This window comes from Lampetra fluviatilis, chromosome 21, assembly GCF_964198595.1.
Source record: "Lampetra fluviatilis chromosome 21, kcLamFluv1.1, whole genome shotgun sequence".
NCBI lineage: Eukaryota > Metazoa > Chordata > Hyperoartia > Petromyzontiformes > Petromyzontidae > Lampetra > Lampetra fluviatilis.
In genome coordinates, this window is record NC_136295.1 from 13950844 (window position 1) to 13974407 (window position 23564).

A 23564-nucleotide genomic window follows, 5' to 3' on the forward strand; every position below is an offset into this window, starting at 1 on the left:
GGCTGAAGCTCCCCCTCGCTCCCTCACCGGCACCGCACACTGCTCGCGGTGCCTCCGCGCTGGCCAGCGCTCACCCAAGCCCCGAAAGGGCTGGTGGTACTACGCCCAGTAAGCGGGCTGCACGTAACAGAGGCGTAGCTAGGATATTTTGCGCCCAGGGACGAACTATAAAATTGGCGCCCCCCCCCCCCCCCCGTTTTATCACATTTTCCTATTACATCGAATAAGGAATAACAATTTAAATTTTAATGAAACATTGTATTTAAAGAAGCAAATTTATATAAATTATATTACATGGCTCACTCAGTCACTGTCGTAGACTCGTTGACATAGTCTACAAAAGATTAATTTTTCTTGATTTCACTGTCGCAAACTGGTCAATCACGTAATCAAAATCAGTTTTTTACAATGTTTCTCTTTCAACGCTAAGAAGAGCAAGATCGCTGAGACGATCTTGTCCCATTGAAGCACGCAAATGCGACAAAATAAGTTTCAATTTGCTGAACGACCGCTCACAGCTTGCAATTGAAACTGCTATTGCAGTGAAATTCGGAAATATGTCGTCTCCATAAAACACAATAAAACCAAGAAGATCCAAAGGAGTTTCTGGTAGAACTTCATTCAGGTTACTGAGCAGCATTTTGCAATCTCCAATTTCTGTGAAAAGTTCGTGGCCATTGATGTCGGTGTCATAGAAATTTACAAAATCTGTGCAATTTGGACGAATTGCAACGACATCTGTGTCAGATAGAAGAGTTTTGACGTCCAGCAGAAATCCAAATTTTGTGTTCAGGTCTTTTAGTCGTAAAAACCGTGTTGACATCTCCTGTTGAAGTCGATAAAATACGCTCTTCATAACGTGCACAATTTCTTCTTCTGCTGAAAGTCCTGCATCTCTTGCCAGTTCTCCTAGCATCTTCCGACGTCGCCTAATTCTTCTGTCCACATCGATCCCCCAGGCTGTGCATCTTGTTTTGGCGTTTTCTACAGCAACTTGGCTCAAATCATCATGAAGCTTGACAAATTCATGCTCCAAAGATTCAAGATCAGTTGCTGCTTCCGTGAAATTCATAGTAGGATCCTGTAAGCGCTTCTGAACACGATCAATTTTTCCAAGAATGACGTTCCAAAAATGTAGTAAAACTATCAAGTTAAAATGTAATATGCATGCCTGTAACTGTTCTGCATCACTTCTGGTCTCAGGCGTCAAAGTTATGTCCTCCGATAATTTGTCTAGCAGCCCTACTAGTTCATCCAGTTCTTCATAGATAGCTTTAACAGCTTCTGATCGTGCACTCCAGTGTGTTTCAGGCCGTCGTAGTTTCTGCCACCAAAAAACAGGCCAGTGACTAAGGCTGAAAGACTGCACCTGTCTGTTGTTTGGGACGTTCTTCCATGTAAGTTCTTAATAGGCGCGCGTACCAAAATGTAATTACATGACATGTAGGCGGGATATATCAACTTTTAGGTTGAGGTGTAGATTTGTGCAGTAGTTTCAGGCTGCCGCGCCCGCCGCAATAAGTTATAATGTAACATTGTAAGCCTCATTTTGGCGCCCCTTTACCTTGGCGCCCGGGGACATATGTACCCCCCTGCCCCCCCTAGCTACGCCTCTGGCACGTAATGCCAACACATTATCCGCCGTGGCTTCGTAAGCCCGGCACCACACAGTGACAATCACAGTCACTACACTTGTGAAACGTGGACCCCTTTAAAGGAACATCCGTGCCAATTTAAAACATTTAGCCCAGCCTGCCTACCATCTCATTCTGGGTTTATCCAGAGCTGAATGTGTGTGGAGCTCATATCCATGAAAAATATGGACACTGCCCCATCAGTGAGCTCCTCTGGCAGGTGAGGCTGCGTTGGCTGGGTCGTGTAACCTGCATGTCCAGCCACCACACGTCCAAACAGCTTTTGTTTGGCCGGATATGGGGGCTACACGGACGAGGCATATGCTAGAGAAGAGATGGACTGATGTGGTACAGGAGAATGTAGAGCTGAGAGGCCTTGCCGATTACTGGTACCAGCGGTGTCAAGATTGGCCTCTGTGGAGGAGGTTCGAGAACGAGTGCGGGGCCTGTAGCATATGTTATAAAGGGGCCCTAAAAAAACTAATATGAAAACACATGTTTAACTTGCATCGTAAAGTACTTGTATTTTTTCATTTCCTATACACCCAGATAATAGACAAACATTAAACACCCAATCGTTAATAAAAGTTGAAGGCAGTATCGTACTATAGTAATAGAGAAAGCGCAGAATCACTTAACCGGAATTGATAGCTTGAAAGCATTTAGCGCGTGGCCCTTGAAAGTGCGGGGCCCGTAGCTACTTCTTTTGGTACGAGGATAATCCGGCACTGTCGAGAACGCCCCTAAGCAGTTTTAGGCAGTCGCCCTCCAACAACAAGGGGAGGGCGGAGGAGCGAAGCTCACAGCGATGAAACGGAGTGGAGTTGGTGACTTCAACATTTCACGTAGCATCAAAGTGCACCTCGCCCGGCACAAATGCCCCACCACTTCGTGGCTGTGAGAGTGGAGCTGCGTGTGTGTGTGTGGAGCCGCGTGTGGAGCTGTGAGTGGAGCTATCTGTGTGTGTCAGTGTGTGTATATGCGGAGCTGTGTACGTGTGCCCGCGTGCGTGTGGTGGCCTCACGCGGCGGGTGGTGGTGGTGATGCCACAGGTCTTGTGCAATCGTCACCATCCACTTCCTCCAGCCCCGCCTCCCCTCCCATCGCTTCGCTCTGGGGAAGAGCGAATTCGCCTCTGAGTTTTCGTCAAAGGAGCTGGGAGAGGTTTGGGAGAGTTGGGCTGTCTCGCCTGGAGGCCCCGTCAGCTCCACGCTGCAAGCTGCGCCATCTGCTAGGACCCCCCCTCCCAGCTCCCTGTAACTGGGACCCCCCCTGCCAGCTCCTTGTAACTGGGACCCCCCCTGCCAGCTCCCTGTTACTGGGACCCACCCTGCCAGCTCCCTGTAACTGGGACTGTCTCGGCCCCCCGCGCCAGACACAGGGGGGGGGGGGGCTGCGCTTTCCGCGCGCTCTGCGCCGAGGGCTTCTGTCCAGGGACCTTTGGGGACCGTTACCGACGTCTTCTGCGTGGCCCGACAAGTCCGTGCCGCGTTGGCGGGGGCGCTGGGGATGGCCGCGAGGCTTCGGAGGCTTCTGGCGACCGCGATGGTGGCGGTCGCTTTTTCTGCTGTCGTGGCCACGGAGGATGAAGGTGAGAACAGGGGCTCGGTGGCAGTGGGGGGGGGGGGGGCACGAGGCGGTGTCCTCCAGCCCAGCCGTGGCTGTCACGGAGCCACCGACTCTGCCCCCACTTGCAGCGCCCCCCACCTGCCCCCCACCTGCAGCGCCCACCTCGTGCCACGGAGCTCTTCACGCGGCCGTGTTGTTGGTACCACCCGCAGCCGGGAGCGGTGGCGCACAGCGCTATGAACCCGATGAGCCGAGTTAGATTTCGACTCACAACTAAACGAGTAGCTGGTGCGGTGTGTAAACATCGCCACTGGGGAGACAAAGGCGGCCAGGCGTGGTGCTGGCCACCCACCCCCTCGTGACTGCCCTAACAGGCTGTGAAGGCTTTAAGGGGGGGGGGGCGGTATTTGTCCATTCTGAATGTCTCGTGCCCATGTGGTGTGCAAGACGAGCGCTGTTTGGGTCCATCCAGAATTAGCGGTGTCCATCCACAATGTAGTGCAGTAGATGTAGTCCTAGAACTCTGGATTGGATGCGTTCTAGCCACGTCACATACCAATTGGTACGTGCGCGTTATGTGGACATACATCCAGAGACTTGTATTGTATCTGAATTGCTGTGATGTGGAGATGGCTGAGGCTTGATGTGCCGCCCGCAGCTTGTGGGGGCAAGCTGTCAGCCGCCACCCCGGGGTACATCATGTCCCCCGGATACCCCAGGGACTACCCGCCACACTTGGTGTGCCGCTGGGAGCTGCAGGCCCCGGAGCGCGGCCAGCGCATTTCAGTCACCTTCAACCCGCACTTTGATGTGGAGAAGACTTCGGAATGTCGGTAGGTGTCCATCATGACAACTTGCCGCGCCTGTGAACTAAGGTGAAGCCGAGTGGTTGACAATGGAGGCTGAACTGAGTGCAAAGAGTTTTTAGAAGAGGGCGCTGCAAGGGGATGTTTGACCAATTCTTTATTTCGATGTGCACGTGCGGCATATGCTTTGCTTACCTTAACAGAAACGAACATGAGCAGACACCTCGCCTCGCCTCGCCATATTTGTATTATTTGTATACATCCTGTCAGCCACACGGACTATTGGGACTTGGATTCACCACGCCCGGCAGTAAACGACTCAAATAATAAAGCAGCAATGCAGCGTGAAGAACGCCTTAGACCTGCAACACATTTGTATTTCACTTTAGCCGCGATCAGCAGGCACACTCCGTTACGCTTCCGCACACGGGTCACATGACAGATGTGACGTCACAGCTCACTTGCCGTGCAAAATATAAGCATTATTGCGCCCCCCCCCCCCCCCAAAATACTAAAGTGTATTTTTCTAATTTTTGCATGGTGTACAGTCTGGAAAGTACCCACATGGCAAATTTCAAGTTTGTTGCATGTCGGGAAGTACGCTAAACATTTTGAACAGACACAAATTATCACAAATTTCCCTTTTTTATATATATAGAAGACAAGCAAACTCGACTGGTTTTGACATTGTCTCATCAGCAATTCAGGCTTTCTTGAACCAAGTCTGGTGAACTGCCAGATGTGTATGGGCAATGACTCTTTCCTTGTTAGAGACGGATCCTAGTACGCAGAGGTGTGGACTCGAGTCATGTGACTTGGACTCGAGTCAGACTCGAGTCATGAATTTGATGACTTGCGACTCGACTTGGACTTGCATAACAATGACTTTGTCCCACCTCTGCTAGTACGACACAAATCTATGCCAAGCACAACACAATCATAGAATCATTCACGCCTTCGGGGAGGGTATGAGCTGACAATCGTTTTCCTTCGTCTCTTGCGTTCTGCACAACGAGACGCGTGTGGATCAGTTTACGTTGGCTTCCGGTTGGCGATGGAATTGGTGGTGCACGCTTTGCCGCATGCTGCCCCCCATCTCATTGCGAGTACGGAAATTACTGTCGCACTCCGAGCTGGAGGTGTTTTGTGCGTCGGTGAAACCGCCAGCTACTGGGCGTTCAGTGTGTAGACGAGTGTTCAGTGTCTAGACGTGTGTTCAGTGTCTAGACGTGTGTTCAGTGTCTAGACGAGTGTTCAGTGTCTAGACGTGTGTTCAGTGTCTAGACGAGTGTTCAGTGTCTAGACGTGTGTTCAGTGTCTAGACGAGTGTTCAGTGTCTAGACGTGTGTTCAGTGTCTAGACGAGTGTTCAGTGTCTAGACGTGTGTTCAGTGTCTAGACGAGTGTTCAGTGTCTAGACGAGTGTTCAGTGTCTAGACGAGTGTTCAGTGTCTAGACGTGTGTTCAGTGTCTAGACGTGTGTTCAGTGTCTAGACGAGTGTTCAGTGTCTAGACGTGTGTTCAGTGTCTAGACGAGTGTTCAGTGTCTAGGCGAGTGTTCAGTGTCTAGACGTGTGTTCAGTGTCTAGACGAGTGTTCAGTGTCTAGACGAGTGTTCAGTGTCTAGACGAGTGTTCAGTGTCTAGACGTGTGTTCAGTGTCTAGACGAGTGTTCAGTGTCTAGACGTGTGTTCAGTGTCTAGACGTGTGTTCAGTGTCTAGACGAGTGTTCAGTGTCTAGACGTGTGTTCAGTGTTTAGACGAGTGTTCAGTGTCTAGACGTGTGTTCAGTGTCTAGACGAGTATTCAGTGTCTAGACGAGTGTTCAGTGTCTAGTCGAGTGTTCAGTATCTAGACGTGTGTTCAGTGTCTAGGCGAGTGTTCAGTGTCTAGACGAGTGTTCAGTGTCTAGACGTGTGTTCAGTGTCTAGACGAGTGTTCAGTGTCTAGACGTGTGTTCAGTGTCTAGACGAGTGTTCAGTGTCTAGACGTGTGTTCAGTGTCTAGACGTGTGTTCAGTGTCTAGACGAGTGTTCAGTGTCTAGACATGTGTTCAGTGTCTAGACGAGTGTTCAATGTCTGACGTGTGTTCAGTGTCTAGACGAGTGTTCAATGTCTAGACGTGTGTTCAGTGTCTAGACGTGTGTTCAGTGTCTAGACGTGTGTTCAGTGTCTAGACGTGTGTTCAGTGTCTAGACGTGTGTTCAGTGTCTAGACGAGTGTTCAGTGTCTAGACGTGTGTTCAGTGTGTCTAGACGTGTGTTCGGTGTCTAGACGTGTGTTCGGTGTCTAGACGTGTGTTCAGTGTGTCTAGACGTGGGACCGCTGCGTTTAAATGCCCCGGTCGCTGTACTTCACTCGACCGCTACTGTTTTACTTCAATGGAAACTCTGTGAACCAGTCCCAAAACCATTACAGTGTCACTGTCCCTGGAGTAAAAACCCAAACATCCCTGTCAACTCCTTATCCACCTTATTACAAACCAATGCATACCTCATTGGTCACCACATGCCCTTATAAATATCAACGTTCATCCTACAAAGTCCCAACGCAAGGGAGAAACACAAACAAATAGGCAAAAAAATGTTGCCCGTATTGAACCGTTTGTTCGTATGGACCTAAACACTACATTTCCCCGTACAAGAATAGGGTAAACCGTATGACTTGACAGATATGCAAACAGGCAAAACTCTCACTCAGACACGGATGGAGCTGCTTCAGTGTGGAACGATCTATGGACACTCAAACACTTAGAGCTGGAGAAGCACGTTCTGTACAAACCGGTGTTGCAAACCATTTAATTACACTGTGTAACGAACAAAACATTTTTGTTCCTGGGTAATAAGTGTTATTACCTAATTGATTATTCCTAAAAAGTATAGAAAATTGATATTATTCCCCACAAACGTTGCTTTTGTGTCCTTGTCACAGGAACAAATATTGTGTTACATAGTGTTATTCATGATTATTTACATGTTTGACGGGACGTGATATTGAATGTGTAAATACTTGCTACAAAAGTAATAGATTTAAAATGTTTGTGTACACGTCATTCCACATATGCTGTGCGTGTTTCAATCGACACCCTGGACACCCTTGTAAATGAGAGGTTCCATCTCCAGGATTATTCAGGTGAAATACTCAAAGACGATGTGAGAAAATGATTGCCGTTGATGTTACTGCGAGCATCTGCAGGATAAACTGCTGCCGACACTGCTGATTAACTCAATTTTTTACGTCGATCCACGCCGAACTGGCACTCGGCCTACCCGTGTTTGAGTTGTCTGCGTGAACTGAAATCCCAGCTCCATGGCCTTTCCATCCACAAAGCCCTGGCATCGCACGTTGTCCTCTAGGTTTGACTACGTGGAGGTCCGGGACGGGCGAGACCCCAACGCAGAAGTTCTGGGCAAGTTCTGCGGGAACATCCCCCCCTCGGCGCTCGCCTCCTCGGGCCCGGTGCTCTACATCCACTTCCAGTCGGATTATTCCACCCAGGGCGCTGGCTTCTCACTGAGATTCGAGATACAGGCGACAGGTGGGGCATGACACAAGCCCTCATGCCCACACGCAGACACCACGGACAGTTTTAATACCTGCTCGATTTGGGAATTTCTTCCTATCGTCTCTTTTCCCAAAAGCTCTTCTAATAAACTTTGCACAGTTCAAGAAATGTCTTTTAAATCTTGATCCATAATTAATTCATGGGTTAGGTGACATTGATCTGACTAAATTTGTATTGTTAAGACCCTCCATCACCTGGCACAGCCAAAAAAATCTAATTGACAGGTATACCAACATTTATTGCGCGAATTGTTGTTTCAGCTCACTGGTAACTTCGACAGTGCTGTTTGCTGCTGGCCACTTGGCATTGGGAATTTGCTCAGCAACTGTGTTAAAAAAAACAGTCACATCCGTTTGCCCGTTGTCTTTCCTTTTTCGCAGATGAATGCTCGCACACGTTCACAGCTCCTAATGGCTCGTTGCAGTCTCCGGGCTTCCCTGAGCCCTACAAGCACAATCTGGAGTGCACCTACATCATCAAGGCCTCCGTGCCTCGCTCTGAGATCGTTCTGAAGTTCCACACATTCCTGCTGGAGGGAGACCAGCCTGGCACGGCTGGGATACCAGTGGATGCCACGGAGTGTCGCTACGATCGCCTGGAGATCTGGGATGGGCCCCCACGTGGTGGGTGTCTGTCTGCGTGCATGTCTTTGTTTTTGGTGCTTGCTAACTGCACGTGCCCCAACAAGTCTGTCAAAGCTACAGATGGAACTTTGTCTATGTGTGTGGGGAGCGGTGGCATAGCATTTGTCTCAGATGAGATTCTCTCTGTGGGGAAGTCTACAGTGGTTCTATGGATGGACTTGTCCCAGCCATATGAATGCGGAATGTCTGCCAATGGCTCAGGGCAGTACACAGGAGATGAGCACTGCCTTAATACTTATTTACCCAAAATAATTTTGACTCCTGTTCTCATGTTGAACAGTGCCAACTCACTCTTCACTTGAGTGAATGCTTGTCATGTGCAGTACTGGCTGAGGGTGGGTGACCTCCTCGTGTGCGTGGCTGTGTGTAGGGGGCCCCCTGCTGGGCCGGTTCTGTGGAGCAATGTCTCCTGGCGAAGTGCGGGCCTTCTCGGGAATCCTGTCTCTCTCCTTCTACACCGACGGAGGGATCGCACTTGACGGGTTTTGGGCGACATACCGGGTCATCCCGCGGCGTATCATCGAGTGTGAGTGTCACAAGTGTGGAGCAGTATGTTGCGTTTCAATGCTCGTTCGTTTCAGCTTTATTATTGACTGTTGCTGCCATTGGAACAATACAATTCTCAAATTATCTTTAGCATCGTTGTGGATAATATAAGTAGCAATATAAATATGCAGACAATATTCTCCCTTTACACATCTGTTCCTCCACATTAATATTAAAGTATTTTTACACAGCCTTCTGGGAGTGCATAACCTCATCGTTCTTTCAAGCAAGCTGAATTTGCTGGTGACCCTCAACTGCTTTGTAATAATTTGCACAGTCCATGCTGATGATATCAACAACATCAGAAAATGTCACCGAGCTTGCACTTCTCATCCAGAATTGCTCTGTGTTGGTATACATCTCCTGGCTATGAGAATTGCATAAGTCCATGTCAGTGATTTCCTGCTCAAATAAGTGAGCACTGAGGCAGTGCTCATCTCCCGTTTACAGCCCTGAGCTAGTGGTGGAAATTCCACATACCTATTGAAGGGATGAATCTCTCTTGAGGGCAACCACTGTTGACTTCCCCACAAAGTGGTAGTGATTTTATCCACACTTGAGGGACCATGGGCTGAGTCAACCCCAACCAGGGTTTGACCCTTCAACATTCCAATTGTGAGCTGCTCGCTCTAGCGCTGAGCCACCCGGCATTTACACGTTCGCTGCCCTGCCGATCGCGCAGCTGATGAGGGCGTCCCTGTCCGCTCTGTTCAGCCGTGCAGTGTAACCAGCCGCTGGGCATGGAGTCGGGCAAGGTGGAGGTCGACCGCATCGTAGCCTCCTCGACGCACAGCAGCAGAATGTGGCAGCCTTGGCAGGCTCGCCTGCACAACCCCATCAATGGGTGGACGCCCAGCAGAGATGATCCGCGGGAGTGGATACAGGTGCGAGGGGGTGCGCAATGCGGGTTCTGCCGTGGCTCATCTATGCGCGCTCGAATGCGACGTCTGCTTCAACGAGGGGTGGTGAATCACACAAATTATTGAAACTCCCAACCCAAGGGTGTCGGGGTTGCCATCTCCTGGCTTTCCAGTTCACGGCAGTAAAGCATGCGGATTCCTTTCTGTCTTTACGAAGATTGAATATTACCCCCCTCGAACATGTTGGTTTTCTCCAGGGTCTCCGGTTTCTTCCCACATGTAGGAACATTCATTAATGGAGACGGCCAAACATCTCAGTCTATAACCACAGAGCTTGGGCAATTGTTGAAGCCTGAGCGTGGCAAATGTGAATGTACAACTGGCACGGTAGCCTTAGTCACTGCATGAAACAATTGCCCTTGTTCCACAGTTAAAAAGTAAAGGTGTAGCCCTGCAATTGCTCACTCATGCCAACGCTGCTGGAAGGGCCTCCACTCGATCGAGCTCTAGAGAGTGTTTGCTCTACTCTTCTATGCTGACCACACGTCTTGGAAGAGATGGCAGAGGGGGGGATTTGAGAAACTTGCTCCCTTGAGATCAAGTTGGCAACCCCTGGATTTAAATCCAGGTGTGCTCACCATTGCTGTGGCTGCTCCCTTGATTTCGTAGTGAAAAGTGAAACTGTGATGTTGTTTGCTCTAGACATTTGTAACGCAAAAATCCCTACTCCCAAGTCGCCCGCTGAACGGAGAGTTTACTGCACTGACATTTAACCTTGCACTGTCGTTACAGGTGGATCTGGGGTCATTGAAGCTGTTGAGTGGCGTGGCTACACAGGGGGCCGTGTCGCATGAATCACAGATTGGCTACTTTGTCAGCTCCTTTCGACTGGAGGTCAGCAGTTTGGGAGCTGACTGGACAGTGCTCAGAGGGAGCAGAGCCGTGAAGGTACGCAGCGGCACGCCACCCCGCGTCACATCACTGCACGGCATACCCTGCGGGCACACCAGACAACACTCCACACGTAACACCCCACGGCACACCCCCACGGCACACCACAAGGCACACCGCATGGAACACCTTGCGGCACATTAGGCAACACTCCATACATAAGACTCCACGGCACACCCCCAAAGCACACCGCATGGCACACCGCATGGCACACCCTGTAGCGCACCCTGCGGCACACCGCATGGCACACCGCATGGCACACCCCCACAGCACACCGCATGGCACACCACATGGCACCAGATGTGATTCAACATGAAGCATTCAGGGTCGTTGATAATCCAGCTCTCACTGAGTCACTCTAGTCAACTGCTTACCAGCAGCGAGTTGTCTCATCACCCTTCTATTGCTGCTACCAAGGTTACTGGTTCCTTGAACAACACATTTATTTATAGAAAATACATTCTTCAAAAACAAAATTTTAACATGAGAAATATATATATCTACCTTTAAAAAAATCTGTCTTTTGAATGAATTGGTTTAGCGTGCAAACGAGGTCGCGAAGACCTCTTAGTCCACCTTATAAAAATTGCTCGACTCCGTTCTGTTCTTCTATCCTCTGACGCAGAGTGGCTGGTACACGCATTTGTATTTTCACGGATTGACACCTGCACTGCCTCGTTGCTTTGGGTGCGGAGTGTGGTCCTTGGCAGCATCCAGGGTGATCACTCGCACCCCGTGGCTGCGAGAACCCATCTCATCTTCTGTTCTTGCATCGTTACATTGGCTTCCCTGTGTCTTTAGTTGAGTGGTTGTAAGACCTTGCGAGGGCCTACTCCACTTTATATTCAGGAATTGGTTCAATCTTATTCCCTGGCAGAATCCTTAAGATCGGCCAATTGTTCCTTTTATGCATGTGAAGTATTGGAAAATGACGGCAGGAAACTCCTTGACGGGAACACACTTCTTTTATTAAATCTTGACTTGTAACAATACAACGCGTGGCCTCTCTTCTTCACACCGCACTTCTCTTGACTCAGGATTCTGTGCTGCCGGCTCTCTGTGCCTCGTGTAGACTCCGCGCCTCGGCTACACTCCTCTCTCGCCTCGTGTAGACTCTGCGCCTCTGCTACACTCTCCTCTCTCGCCTCGTGTAGACTTTGCCTCTCTCTCGCTGGCTACACCGTATGCATACTCGGCTCGTGCAGACCGTTCTCTCTCGCTGGCTACACCGTATGCATACTCGGCTCGTGCAGACCGTTCTCTCTCGCTGGCTACACACTATACATTACTCAGCTCGTGTAGACCGTTCTATCTCGCTGGCTACACACTATACATTACTCAGCTCGTGTAGACCGTTCTATCTCGCTGGCTACACACTATACATTACTCAGCTCGTGTAGACCGTTCTATCTCGCTGGCTACACACTATACCTTACTCTCTTCTACTCTCCATTACTCTCCTCTCCGGGCTCTATCTCTACACCTTCGTCTTCATTCTTAGATGGTTCCACTTCTGCCCCTTGCTCCTCTGTGCATCACCTTATATACCCCTTCTTCCCGGGAGACGGAGCGGATGCGGACCTCAACGTCGGCACCGCTCCTCCGTTACCCAATCCCCACGCGCTATCCCCACGATCCGGTTCCGCTCAGCGCGTGTTTCCACTCTCCGACCAATCACACCGCGCTGCTACCCGATCACTCCCTCTGGGCGCGTCACCGGCACACAGCCAATCAGCAGCACTACCCCCACCCGCGCACTGACGCCTGCTCCTCCCCGTCAGCGCGCGTCACCACACACACACCCGTACATACGCGCTGGCACACGACATATACACCCAGCGCGTATCACCACTACACATGTGTAGTGAGTCCAACTGAGTCGCAGACGTTATCTTGGGAGCAACACTATTTATTCACGTAACAGTACGTAACATAACACAACCTACGCTCGGGTCTCGAATGCCCATCTAGCCACGCTACGGCAGAACTAGACACGCTTCGCTATCCCGGCCCGGACCACAAGCTGGGTCCCGGACCGCGTGGCTAAAGGCTTCTTCTCCCCGACGTAGATCTTCGAACACCGACATACGAACAACCCCGAGCTCCTCACAGAGCTCTCGTTATATGCTCCCGGGCCGGGGCTGGCTCCGCCCCTAGCCCCGCCCACCTTCCAGGCTTCTCGAGCTCCTTCTCGAATGTTCCCGAGAGCCCTTCGGAACCACGTGACCGCCCCTCGGCCCCCGTCCACCGGTGGCCCCCCTCCAGTATCGTCCGGTCACGTGACAACAGGTCTGCCAGAGTGTCATGCCCGAGTGTAACCCTGGCTGGCTGACGCTCCCTCTCGCTCCTTTACTGGAAGCCGGCACCGCACGCTGCTCGCGGTGCCTCCGCGCTAACCAGCGCTCACCCAACCACCGCTAGAGCTGGTACTGCAGCCCGTAACCCGGGCTGCCCGTAATCACAACGTTACCGGCCGTGACTTCGCAAGCCTGGCACCATACAGTGACAAGTACAGTCACTACACATGTGTCGTGACATGGAATTGGTCACTACGTAGCATAGCGCTGGTTACTGGCAGAGTAGGGGATCTGCAGTTGCAGTAGCCCTGTCTGTCAGCAGGTCACGTGAAAAACCAGAGAGAGGGATGTAGGGGAAAAGTTACAGAGAGGGCACGTGAGGGAAGCTCGGGAACCCGCTAGTAGGTTCCAGAAGGGGGGTGTGGCCGAGGCGGAGCAAGGCTACGCTGGGAGGATAAAATGGGCTGTTGCCTGGAGTGGGATCCCGTTGTGCTGCTGGAGTCTTTGTCGCCATAACGTCTTTAACCATCTCGGCGTCGTCAGTCAGGCAGTCTGCCAGCTGTCCTGACTGGGAGCTGTAGTTACCTCTTGTGAACTGTGAAGGCTGTTAACATATATAGAGTGCCTCCTACTCCTAGTGTCTCTGAGTCAGTCACTACACATGCATTGATCTCAATTGTGTTCTTAATATGATTGGCCGTTTACTGCAGTGTGGCCCCCTGTTGTGGAACTCCCTACTGGTGCACCCCCTTCCCCAGAACCAATATCGACATATATCAAAATATACTTGATTGATGTTTGTGTTTCAAATAAATTAATTTAGGATCCAGTGAATTTGAGAGAGGAATTCAAATTAATTTTGTAAGAGGAGACATTTTTATAATTTGAAACCAAGTGAATGATACACGCAACAAAGCAAACTTAGAATTTGTATCTTTCGTGGTAAAATAACAGTTTACATTGCCATGTTTCTTGAAGGAAGAAAACGGTTTAATGTTTTTTTCATTCTCCCTTGCTGCACGTTAAAAGACCCTCCACGATGTGATGATCGACCTGCTAAGATGTTGTTGTGACGCTGTCGCTTAGTTGGCAGTGGTGCACAAATAACGACTCAACACATTCGTCAATAACAACACTGTGGGCTAAAAAGAGAAAAAATATATCATGGGCGACATTTTGGGAAATAGCCCAACTTCATAGCACACAAATCAAATATGCACCTGCGAGTGTAACACGAGTTTGAACTGTTTACAAATTCAGTCTTGATTTGAAGCATTCGTGACTGCAGGAATCCATACTCTGGTTATTTCGATAAAGTCACGTAGATAGAAACATATATAAAAGAAACACGACGTTTCGGTCGCAACACAAGTGTCCGTCATCAGGTGAGAAAATGATCTGCTGTTGTGTCGTCTTGGTTTTCGGTTACTAATTCAAGCTCATTGACATGCTAATTTCTCCAGCCCCACCCGTCCCTGCACGCCACAAACCCTCCCCCCTCTGCCGGTGAACTCCTGCAGCCACGACTCGACAAAACTCTCCCCCCTCCCGTACCTATATAAAGCCACAACAGCAGATAATTTTCTCACCTGATGACGGATGCTTGTGTTGCGACCGAAACGTCGTGTTTCTTTTATTCTCTTTTCTATCTACGTGACTTTACCGAAAGAACCAGAGAGTGTGTTTACAAATTGCTCCACAGACTATCTTTATGTATGAGTGAGTGACATGCGGACGTGTGGTGCTGGTGGTGGCACAGGCGTTTGCTGGGAATGTGGACGCTACGTCTGTGGTGGAGAACCGACTGGCAGAGCCTGTGCTGACCCGCTTCGTTAGAATTCGTCCACAAACCTGGGAGGGAGGCATCGCCCTGAGGTTCGAACTGTACGGCTGCAGCCTGGCAGGTGAGCCACCGTCAACACGGCCAAACGTGGCCAGAACCCACTGATACGGGCCCCAAGATACTGCTCTTCAGATTGAAGCTATGGCCTCTGTGAACTGTACCCAGCATTGGTTCTGGGATTCAGCAGCTCGGCGACTGTGTTAAATCACTTGTGCCAAATGTGATGTTACGTGGCTTCGTGTGAAGTAACTGCAAAAGTGGACAATACACATCCTTGTGTTTGTCTCCATGTATTAAAAAAGAGGTATTTTTTGACATCCCATCAGCCACTCTGCCTTCTGGGAGTGCCTATAAACATCTGGCAATTCAGCAGCATTCATTTAAGAAAGCCTCACTGCTGATGAAGTACTTCATGTTGAAACCGGTCCAGCAGTTGCTTGTACCAATGAAGCTCCTCTTCTTGGTTCTTTCGGTAAAGTCACGTAGAAGGGAAATAATAAAATAATAAAAATAAAACATAATAAAATTATTCTCACGACGTTTCGGCCACAACGCAAGCAGCCATCCTCAGGTGAAGAACAGGTCTGTCGGGAAGACAGCGTCTGAATGAAACACCCCAGGCTTGGAGCGTATATTTAAGTTAGGTTGGAGTGGGAAGAGCGCCTTGACAAAATAATTTGCATATCAAGAGGAATTTTGCATATTTATGGAAAATACAGATATGGGAATGTGTTTAGCATTAGAAGAAGCTGTTTGAGTGTTTACTCCAGGGACAGTTGAATTGTTATGATTTTGGAATGGATATTGTTGCAGTAAATCGACAGCTGTGGAGTGAATTAAGAGGAGGCATCTAATAGTGTACGCACCTGGACAGGGAATCCAGTGAGCCAATCGTCTTCTACTGTGGGGGGGGGGGGGGGAGAGCCGCGTCGAGTTCTCCTGCATGAGGCACTGGTGCACTCTAGTTGCATTGTCACATAGATCTGCAAGGAGAGTTTGAGACAGTTTCCATTTAAAGTGAGTCTGAGAGGCAGTGAAATAGACAGCGTCGGCATAGTTGAGGGCAGGGAACAACATCTAGACAACCAACTTTTCTGAAGATCAATGGCGGAGCCAGGATTTTCAGGTAGGGGGGGAAACCCCCCCAGCAATGAAAAATTATAGAGGAGTTGTTAGTAAGTAAGGAGTTGTTAGTAAGTAAGGACTTGTCTCTCGCTTTTTATTCGACGCGTGTGCGGCAATGGCGCATCGATCGAGGGTCGAATTCGAACCGTGTGTGATCGGTATCGCGCTCGCTGAAGGTGAATGCCTTCAGGGAAGTCGTGTGCTGTATACACAACTGCGCACAATTTTGTGAGTCGCTTAAAACTGCTTTGCCGTTACTTATTGCCAATTATGGACTCAGATTATTGTCCTATCATCTCATAGAGTCCCTGGCACGTAATAATATGCTACACAGTGGCAGTGGGGGTCGCAAAATGCCAATTTATTACTAATAAATCCCAATGATCCGATCGAAATGAGGGATTTCGATCAGATCATTGGGGGGGGGGGGGGGCACGTGCCACCCCACCCCTACCGGCCCCCCCCACTGGCTCCGCCAGTGCTGCGGGCCATCATCGACGTGCAGATCCCATTTCTGTTTCATGCCCCAAGTCCAGAGTTGGTGTTGTGCATTAGTCTGTCAATGTGGATATTAAAATACATTTTAAAATCAATATATATTTCTTGCTAACTAAATTAACTGACATTTTCGAGAGGTGTATCGTCACGTAGTGAGATTTCAATTAATTTCTTGTGGAGGACAGCCTTTTCTTCTTGCCTAAGCTGTAGCCGTTGAGATTTGAAAGAAGTTCTACGTACATAACTTTGGCAGCTGTGCCCATTGTCCAGCACCACGACTCTTATTACACGTGTAAATGGAGATCGGCTGTGATGCAAAAGTTAATTGATGTCGCCCTCTGCTGTTTGTGTCTCTACAACGCCACAACGGAGCAGACTTCCCCTGCTTAGAGACGCTGGGCGTGGGGCAGGGCCACGTGCCGGACAACGCTCTCTCGGCCTCGTCACAGTGGAGCCCCCCGTGGGGAGCCCACGCCGCTCGCCTGTTGGCCCCCCAACGAGGCTGGGCTCCGCACATGGCTGGGTTATTCTCATTTGACGAGTGGCTGCAGGTAACGCTTTGAGCACTTGAACACACACCACACGCGTGACACAGAGAGACGCCACTGAATGTGACAGCCAGGGGTGGCATGTTCGCTGTCTTTTGCAGCTATTCGAATCTGGCAGGCTGCCTTGATTAATACTGCAAGTGTATTAATAATGGAATTCACCATATTCACCATATAGGGAAACAGTTCATCGCCACCCCCTATTGCAAACACTTGAGGCTTGGTGAGGCTTTCCTGGGTAAAAAAGAATAGTCATAACAATACTACTACACTTATGTTGTTGTGACTGCTCTTGAATAATGTTCTGAATCTCACAGTAATATATAGTGATAGAAAGAGCTTTGGTGGCTATGTTGCATGCCTGTAATCCAATAATGTGGAGGCGAGAGTTGGGGGATCAAGTTTATTAATTTATATATGTATTCCTTCTGTTCTAGATTTGAAGCTTTCGTGACTGCAAGGATTCATATTCTTAGGTTTTTTCGGTAAAGTCACATAGGTAAAAAATTAAAATTAATAAAAGTAAAATCAAATAAAAATCAAATAAAAATCACGACGTTTCGGAGGCAACACAAGCTTCCGTCTTCAGGTGGAACCGTCACAGCCCAACAGCTGTATCAAGTAAATGAGAGATTACAAGAGATACCACTCCGTATATATATAATGGTTGAGGGGGGGAAGGGCCAGGAATGGCCCACTTTTTATTATTATGGTAAGGTGCGGCTTGAGACTATGAATAGACTGCATAACAAAAGACTGAGCCTTTATTATGGAGAGGTTCGGTTTGTGACTACGCTTAGCCTACATAACAAAAGTGTGAAAAAAGAAAGCTAAACCTGGTAGAAAGCTAAACCTGGTAAAACAAAACTGGCTGTCTATCAGTAACTTGCAGAGGTGGGACAAAGTCATTGTTATGCAAGTCACAAGTAAGTCTCAAGTCTTTGCTCTCGAGTCCCGAGTCAAGTCGAGTCAAAGATGAGGCAAGTCCAAGTCGAGTCTGAAGTCATCAAAATCATGACTCGAGTCTGACTCGAGTCCAAGTCGCATGACTCGAGTCCACACCTCTGAGGTGGGACAAAGTCATTGTTGTGCAAGTCACAAGTAAGTCTCAAGTCTTTGCTCTCGAGTCCCGAGTCAAGTCGAGTCAAAGATGAGGCAAGTCCAAGTCGAGTCTGAAGTCATCAAAATCATGACTCGAGTCTGACTCGAGTCCAAGTCGCATGACTCGAGTCCACACCTCTGAGGTGGGACAAAGTCATTGTTGTGCAAGTCACAAGTAAGTCTCAAGTCTTTGCTCTCGAGTCCCGAGTCAAGTCGAGTCAAAGATGAGGCAAGTCCAAGTCGAGTCTGAAGTCATCAAAATCATGACTCGAGTCTGACTCGAGTCCAAGTCGCATGACTCGAGTCCACACCTCTGAGGTGGGACAAAGTCATTGTTGTGCAAGTCACAAGTAAGTCTCAAGTCTTTGCTCTCGAGTCCCGAGTCAAGTCGAGTCAAAGATGAGGCAAGTCCAAGTCGAGTCTGAAGTCATCAAAATCATGACTCGAGTCTGACTCGAGTCCAAGTCGCATGACTCGAGTCCACACCTCTGAGGTGGGACAAAGTCATTGTTGTGCAAGTCACAAGTAAGTCTCAAGTCTTTGCTCTCGAGTCCCGAGTCAAGTCGAGTCAAAGATGAGGCAAGTCCAAGTCGAGTCTGAAGTCATCAAAATCATGACTCGAGTCTGACTCGAGTCCAAGTCGCATGACTCGAGTCCACACCTCTGAGGTGGGACAAAGTCATTGTTGTGCAAGTCACAAGTAAGTCTCAAGTCTTTGCTCTCGAGTCCCGAGTCAAGTCGAGTCAAAGATGAGGCAAGTCCAAGTCGAGTCTGAAGTCATCAAAATCATGACTCGAGTCTGACTCGAGTCCAAGTCGCATGACTCGAGTCCACACCTCTGAGGTGGGACAAAGTCATTGTTGTGCAAGTCACAAGTAAGTCTCAAGTCTTTGCTCTCGAGTCCCGAGTCAAGTCGAGTCAAAGATGAGGCAAGTCCAAGTCGAGTCTGAAGTCATCAAAATCATGACTCGAGTCTGACTCGAGTCCAAGTCGCATGACTCGAGTCCACACCTCTGAGGTGGGACAAAGTCATTGTTGTGCAAGTCACAAGTAAGTCTCAAGTCTTTGCTCTCGAGTCCCGAGTCAAGTCGAGTCAAAGATGAGGCAAGTCCAAGTCGAGTCTGAAGTCATCAAAATCATGACTCGAGTCTGACTCGAGTCCAAGTCGCATGACTCGAGTCCACACCTCTGGTAACTTGTAATAGTTTTCTGTCAAATAAGATGGTCCAAATAAGTGTAGTTAAATCTTTTTTTGCATGGTTAATCACATCTTTCCAATGATTAAAGGTGCGGCTTGAGACTATGAATAGACTGCATAACAAAAGACTGAGCCTTTATTATGGAGAGGTTCGGTTTGTGACTACGCCTAGCCTACATAACAAAAGTGTGAAAAAAGAAAGCTAAACCTAGTAGAAAGCTAAACCTGGTGAAACAAAACTGGCTGTCTATCAGTAACCTGTAATCATTTTCTGTCAAATAAGATAGTCCAAATAAGTGTAGTTAAATCTTTTTTGCATGGTTAATCACATCTTTCCAATGATTACTCAGTTGGTAACCATCATCACGGTTGAAGTTATGTCTGTGTTTGTATATTTGTATGGCTTCGTGTACAAACCTTTGATGGTAGCCAGGAGGTTTGCAGAGCACCTTGGTCTCGGAAAAGACAATTTCATGAGAGCCCACAAAGTTGTAGCAATGATCGGCAACGGCCGAAGAATCAGTTCTGCCGTGTTTCAGATCTGACTTGTGCTCGCGGACACGATCAGAAACATGACGTTTCGTTTCTCCAATGTAGCAATCACCACAACTGTAACTCAGTTTGTAGACTCCAGGATACAAACTGAGTTGCAGTTGTGGTCATTGCTACAACTCTGTGGGCTCTCATGAAATTGTCTTTTTCGAGACCAAGGTGCTCTGCAAACCTCCTGGCTACCATCAAAGGTTTGTACACGAAGCCATACAAATATACAAACACAGACATAATTTCAACCGTGATGATGGTTACAAACTGAGTAATCATTGGAAAGATGTGATTAACCATGCAAAAAAGATTTAACTACACTTATTTGGACTATCTTATTTGACAAAACTCTTACAGGTTACTGATAGACAGCCAGTTTTGTTTTACCAGGTTTAGCTTTCTACCAGGTTTAGCTTTCTTTTTTCACACTTTTGTTATGTAGGCTAGGCGTAGTCACAAACCGAACCTCTCCATAATAAAGGCTCAGTCTTTTGTTATGCAGTCTATTCATAGTCTCAAGCCGCACCTTTAATCATTGGAAAGATGTGATTAACCATGCAAAAAAAGATTTAACTACACTTATTTGGACCATCTTATTTGACAGAAAACTATTACAAGTTACTGATAGACAGCCAGTTTTGTTTTACCAGGTTTAGCTTTCTACCAGGTTTAGCTTTCTTTTTTCACACTTTTGTTATGTAGTCACAAACCGAACTTCTCCATAATAAAGGCTCAGTCTTTTGTTATGCAGTCTATTCATAGTCTCAAGCCGCACCTTACCATAATAATAAAAAGTGGGCCATTCTTGGCACCCCCCCCCAACCATTATATATACGGAGTGGTATCTCTTGTAATCTCTCATTTACTTGATACAGCTGTCGGGTTGTGACGGTTCCACCTGAACACGGAAGCTTGTGTTGCCTCCGAAACGTCGTGATTTTTATTTTATTTTACTTTTATTAATTTGTATTTTTTACCTACGTGACTTTACCGAAAAACCCTAAGAATATTTATATTCCTTCTGTACGGGTTTTGAGTGTTACCCCCCCGCACACATGGGCTTTCTCCGGGTACTCCGTTTCCTCCCACATCTATTAACAATTGTTAAAGGAGTTGGCTAAACGTCACAAAGTAGGATCACAGAGCTTAGGCAATTGTTGTCGCTGATTCTGGCTATCTTCCCACTTCCCTGTTTTCCCACGTAGGGCTCTGTGCAAAAAACTTGTGACACGTTACAAATCCTGAAGCGTGTTCAAATGGAACTTGAATGAATGATACTTTATTCCATTATTATCTGGAAAATCTGTTTTGCTGTGATATTGCTGTGTTTTTCAGGTGGACTTGGGCAGCCTGTTTACAGTGCGAGGGGTGATTCTTCAGGGAGTGCGTGGGGATCTGGTGAATCGGAGTGGGAATGATGATGCCAGTCAGGGCGCTCAGGACAAGCCGGAGGGCCCCCTGTTTGTGAAAAAATTCCGCATGGGATTCAGCGAAGACGGAGACACCTGGCACATGGTCACAGATGACGAGTCTTCGCAGCCCAAAGTGAGAACCCTAAGCTGCTAATTTGAATAACAATTTGCCAAACTGTGCCTCCTTTCCAGATCTGTTCCTCCATATAAACAAATTAGTGTTTTTATTTTCGACATCCCATCTGCTACACAGCCTTCTGGGAGTAAATGTTTCAGCAGCATTGGTTTGATATAGGCACACTCTGGACAAGTTTTGACAGTAACTCATGAGTTGAGTCAGGCTTACTTAAACCAATGCTGGTGAACTGCCAGATGTTTATAGACAATGACTCTCTCTGTTAGATATAGGTCTTGTTACAACGCAATTTATAATAATCAGTGTTCATTGTAGAGCATATTAGTCACAACATATATCAGCAGTCTAGATATCCTGTACATATCTGTCCCCACATGAACAAATAAAAGTTGCTTGTATAAAATCAACTTGACTGAAAAACATCACTCCCAGAAGGCCTGGTGGCTGATGGGCAGAGTATTATTTATTTATTTATTAGACGTGGAGGAATGGACATTGCAAAGAGGCTTATTTGTCTGCTTATATCTTGATTTGAAGCTTTCATGACTGCAGGAATCTATACTCTGGTTCTTTCGGTAAAGTCACGTAGGTAGAAAATAAAACAAATATCGACGTTTCGATCGCAACACAAGCAACGACCGCTTGTGTTGCGATCGAAACATCGTAATTTGTTTTATTTTATTTCTAACTACGTGACTTTACCGAAAGAACCAAAGAGTATGTCTGCTTATATGTTTAGTTTCTTATATTCTGTACGATGACACAAATTCTTATCTTGTACTCATAAGAATGCTGGCTTGTATATTTATGCTCGAGTATTGTGTGTGCATGTCCTGTGTGTGTGTGCGTTTGCAGATTTTTAATGGTAGCAGCAATGTCGATCTGCCGGAGATGCGCAAGTTCGAGCCCGTGGAGGCGCGGCTGGTGCGTGTGTACCCGGAGCGGTGGTCCCCGCACGGCATCGGCTTGCGTCTGGAGCTGCTGGGCTGCCGGTCTCTTGGTGAGACGTTGGGCCGCACATTCCTACGTGTTTGTGCGCACGTGTGAGTGTGTGGGGAGTGACTTTGCACGGTGGTTAAGTGTGCCGCACTGCAAACTTCCGGTGACCCAGGTGCGATTCCGGCTCACAGCCAACATCAGGGACAAATATCAGAACTGATCCTAGGTCGACTCAGCATTAAATGAGTACCTGGAGTGGTGTATAAACATCACTGCTTTGGAGACAAAGGCATCTGGGCATGGTGTTGGCCACACCACCCTCTTGTGGGATGTGTTGGTCTTCATAGAAGCTCGCTAACAGCACTTGCCTCAACAGCCTGATAAGCTTGTGGCGGGGATCTTTGTCTTTGCCACTTCTTTAAGTGGCAGATATTTTTGGTGAGTACTTGGAATGGTGACGACAGCCGTGTAGGTGGGTAAACACTTATTTTTTTCAGGGTATTTTAGGATATGCTGCTGATAAACAGACATTTTGCACAAAAAAACAAACTGACATTCCTTGACCAGCAACAGAGATGTAACGCAGTTTCAAACATGTTTGGGGAGAGAAACGTCAAGCAGGTTGTGGCCATGAGAAAAAAAATTTAATTAGAGATTGAATGGGGTTTTGGTATTGGTTTGGCGCATACAATGAGAGTCACTTTCACGTGTGGTTGCGTGTCCTGGAATATGTATTCATCTGTGTTGTGACTAACCCTGTCAGACAATGGTGAGGATGAGGTGGACCCAGGTCAGCCAAAGATAGATGGCCCTCCTGGACTGGAGCCTCCCTACAGCCTTGACAACGACCCAGGTAGGGAGAGGAGGGCGGCACCGGTTAGTGCCGAGTTTCACTGGACCGCACAACACGGCATCGACACCACTCTTAGAAAGTGAGGTTGGCAAATTTATTGTTTATTTCACTTGTTTTTCCAGGAATGCCTCACTGAATCTCCAGGATCTTTTTTCAGAAGGGCCCTGCCAAATTTTCGCAGTTGGGGAAAACAGTAGCTTTGTGGTTATCCCATTCAGTAATTTGCGAGTAACTTTTCAAACTTGGAAAAATCTCAATCATGATGCTGCCACACTGTGATACCGACTGTTCTTCGAATTATGTCGTGTGATTTTTGACGTCCACTGTGAAGTGAACGGTGCAGAGTATTCTATAATTATAAAAGCCCACCATCACAACCAGGGTAGCCTGCTGGAATCAAGCCGAGAAACTCGGCAACAAGCGGCGAACTCATTGGGCAATGTCATCCCTACACTTTTCTTTGTGCTGTGTGTAGCATTGCAGCTCCTGTGACACAC

The 23564-nt window shown here is 48.0% G+C and overlaps 1 protein-coding gene across 2 annotated transcripts in view; it reads left to right on the top strand.

Moving 5' to 3' along the window:
• The first annotated feature begins 2775 nt into the window (after window positions 1-2775).
• LOC144938294 (neuropilin-2-like) overlaps window positions 2776-23564 on the top strand; it is a 29872-nt gene continuing 9083 nt past the window's right edge. For both annotated transcript variants that reach the window (XM_078866184.1, XM_078866185.1), the window contains exons 1-12: window positions 2776-3225; window positions 3862-4036; window positions 7365-7546; window positions 7954-8196; window positions 8588-8743; window positions 9478-9647; window positions 10416-10571; window positions 14631-14775; window positions 16713-16888; window positions 21063-21272; window positions 22131-22275; window positions 22978-23067. In XM_078866184.1, the coding sequence (XP_078722310.1) occupies window positions 3144-3225; window positions 3862-4036; window positions 7365-7546; window positions 7954-8196; window positions 8588-8743; window positions 9478-9647; window positions 10416-10571; window positions 14631-14775; window positions 16713-16888; window positions 21063-21272; window positions 22131-22275; window positions 22978-23067 (1930 nt within the window). In that variant the 5' untranslated portion in view covers window positions 2776-3143. The remainder of the gene's footprint in view (window positions 3226-3861; window positions 4037-7364; window positions 7547-7953; window positions 8197-8587; window positions 8744-9477; window positions 9648-10415; window positions 10572-14630; window positions 14776-16712; window positions 16889-21062; window positions 21273-22130; window positions 22276-22977; window positions 23068-23564) is intronic.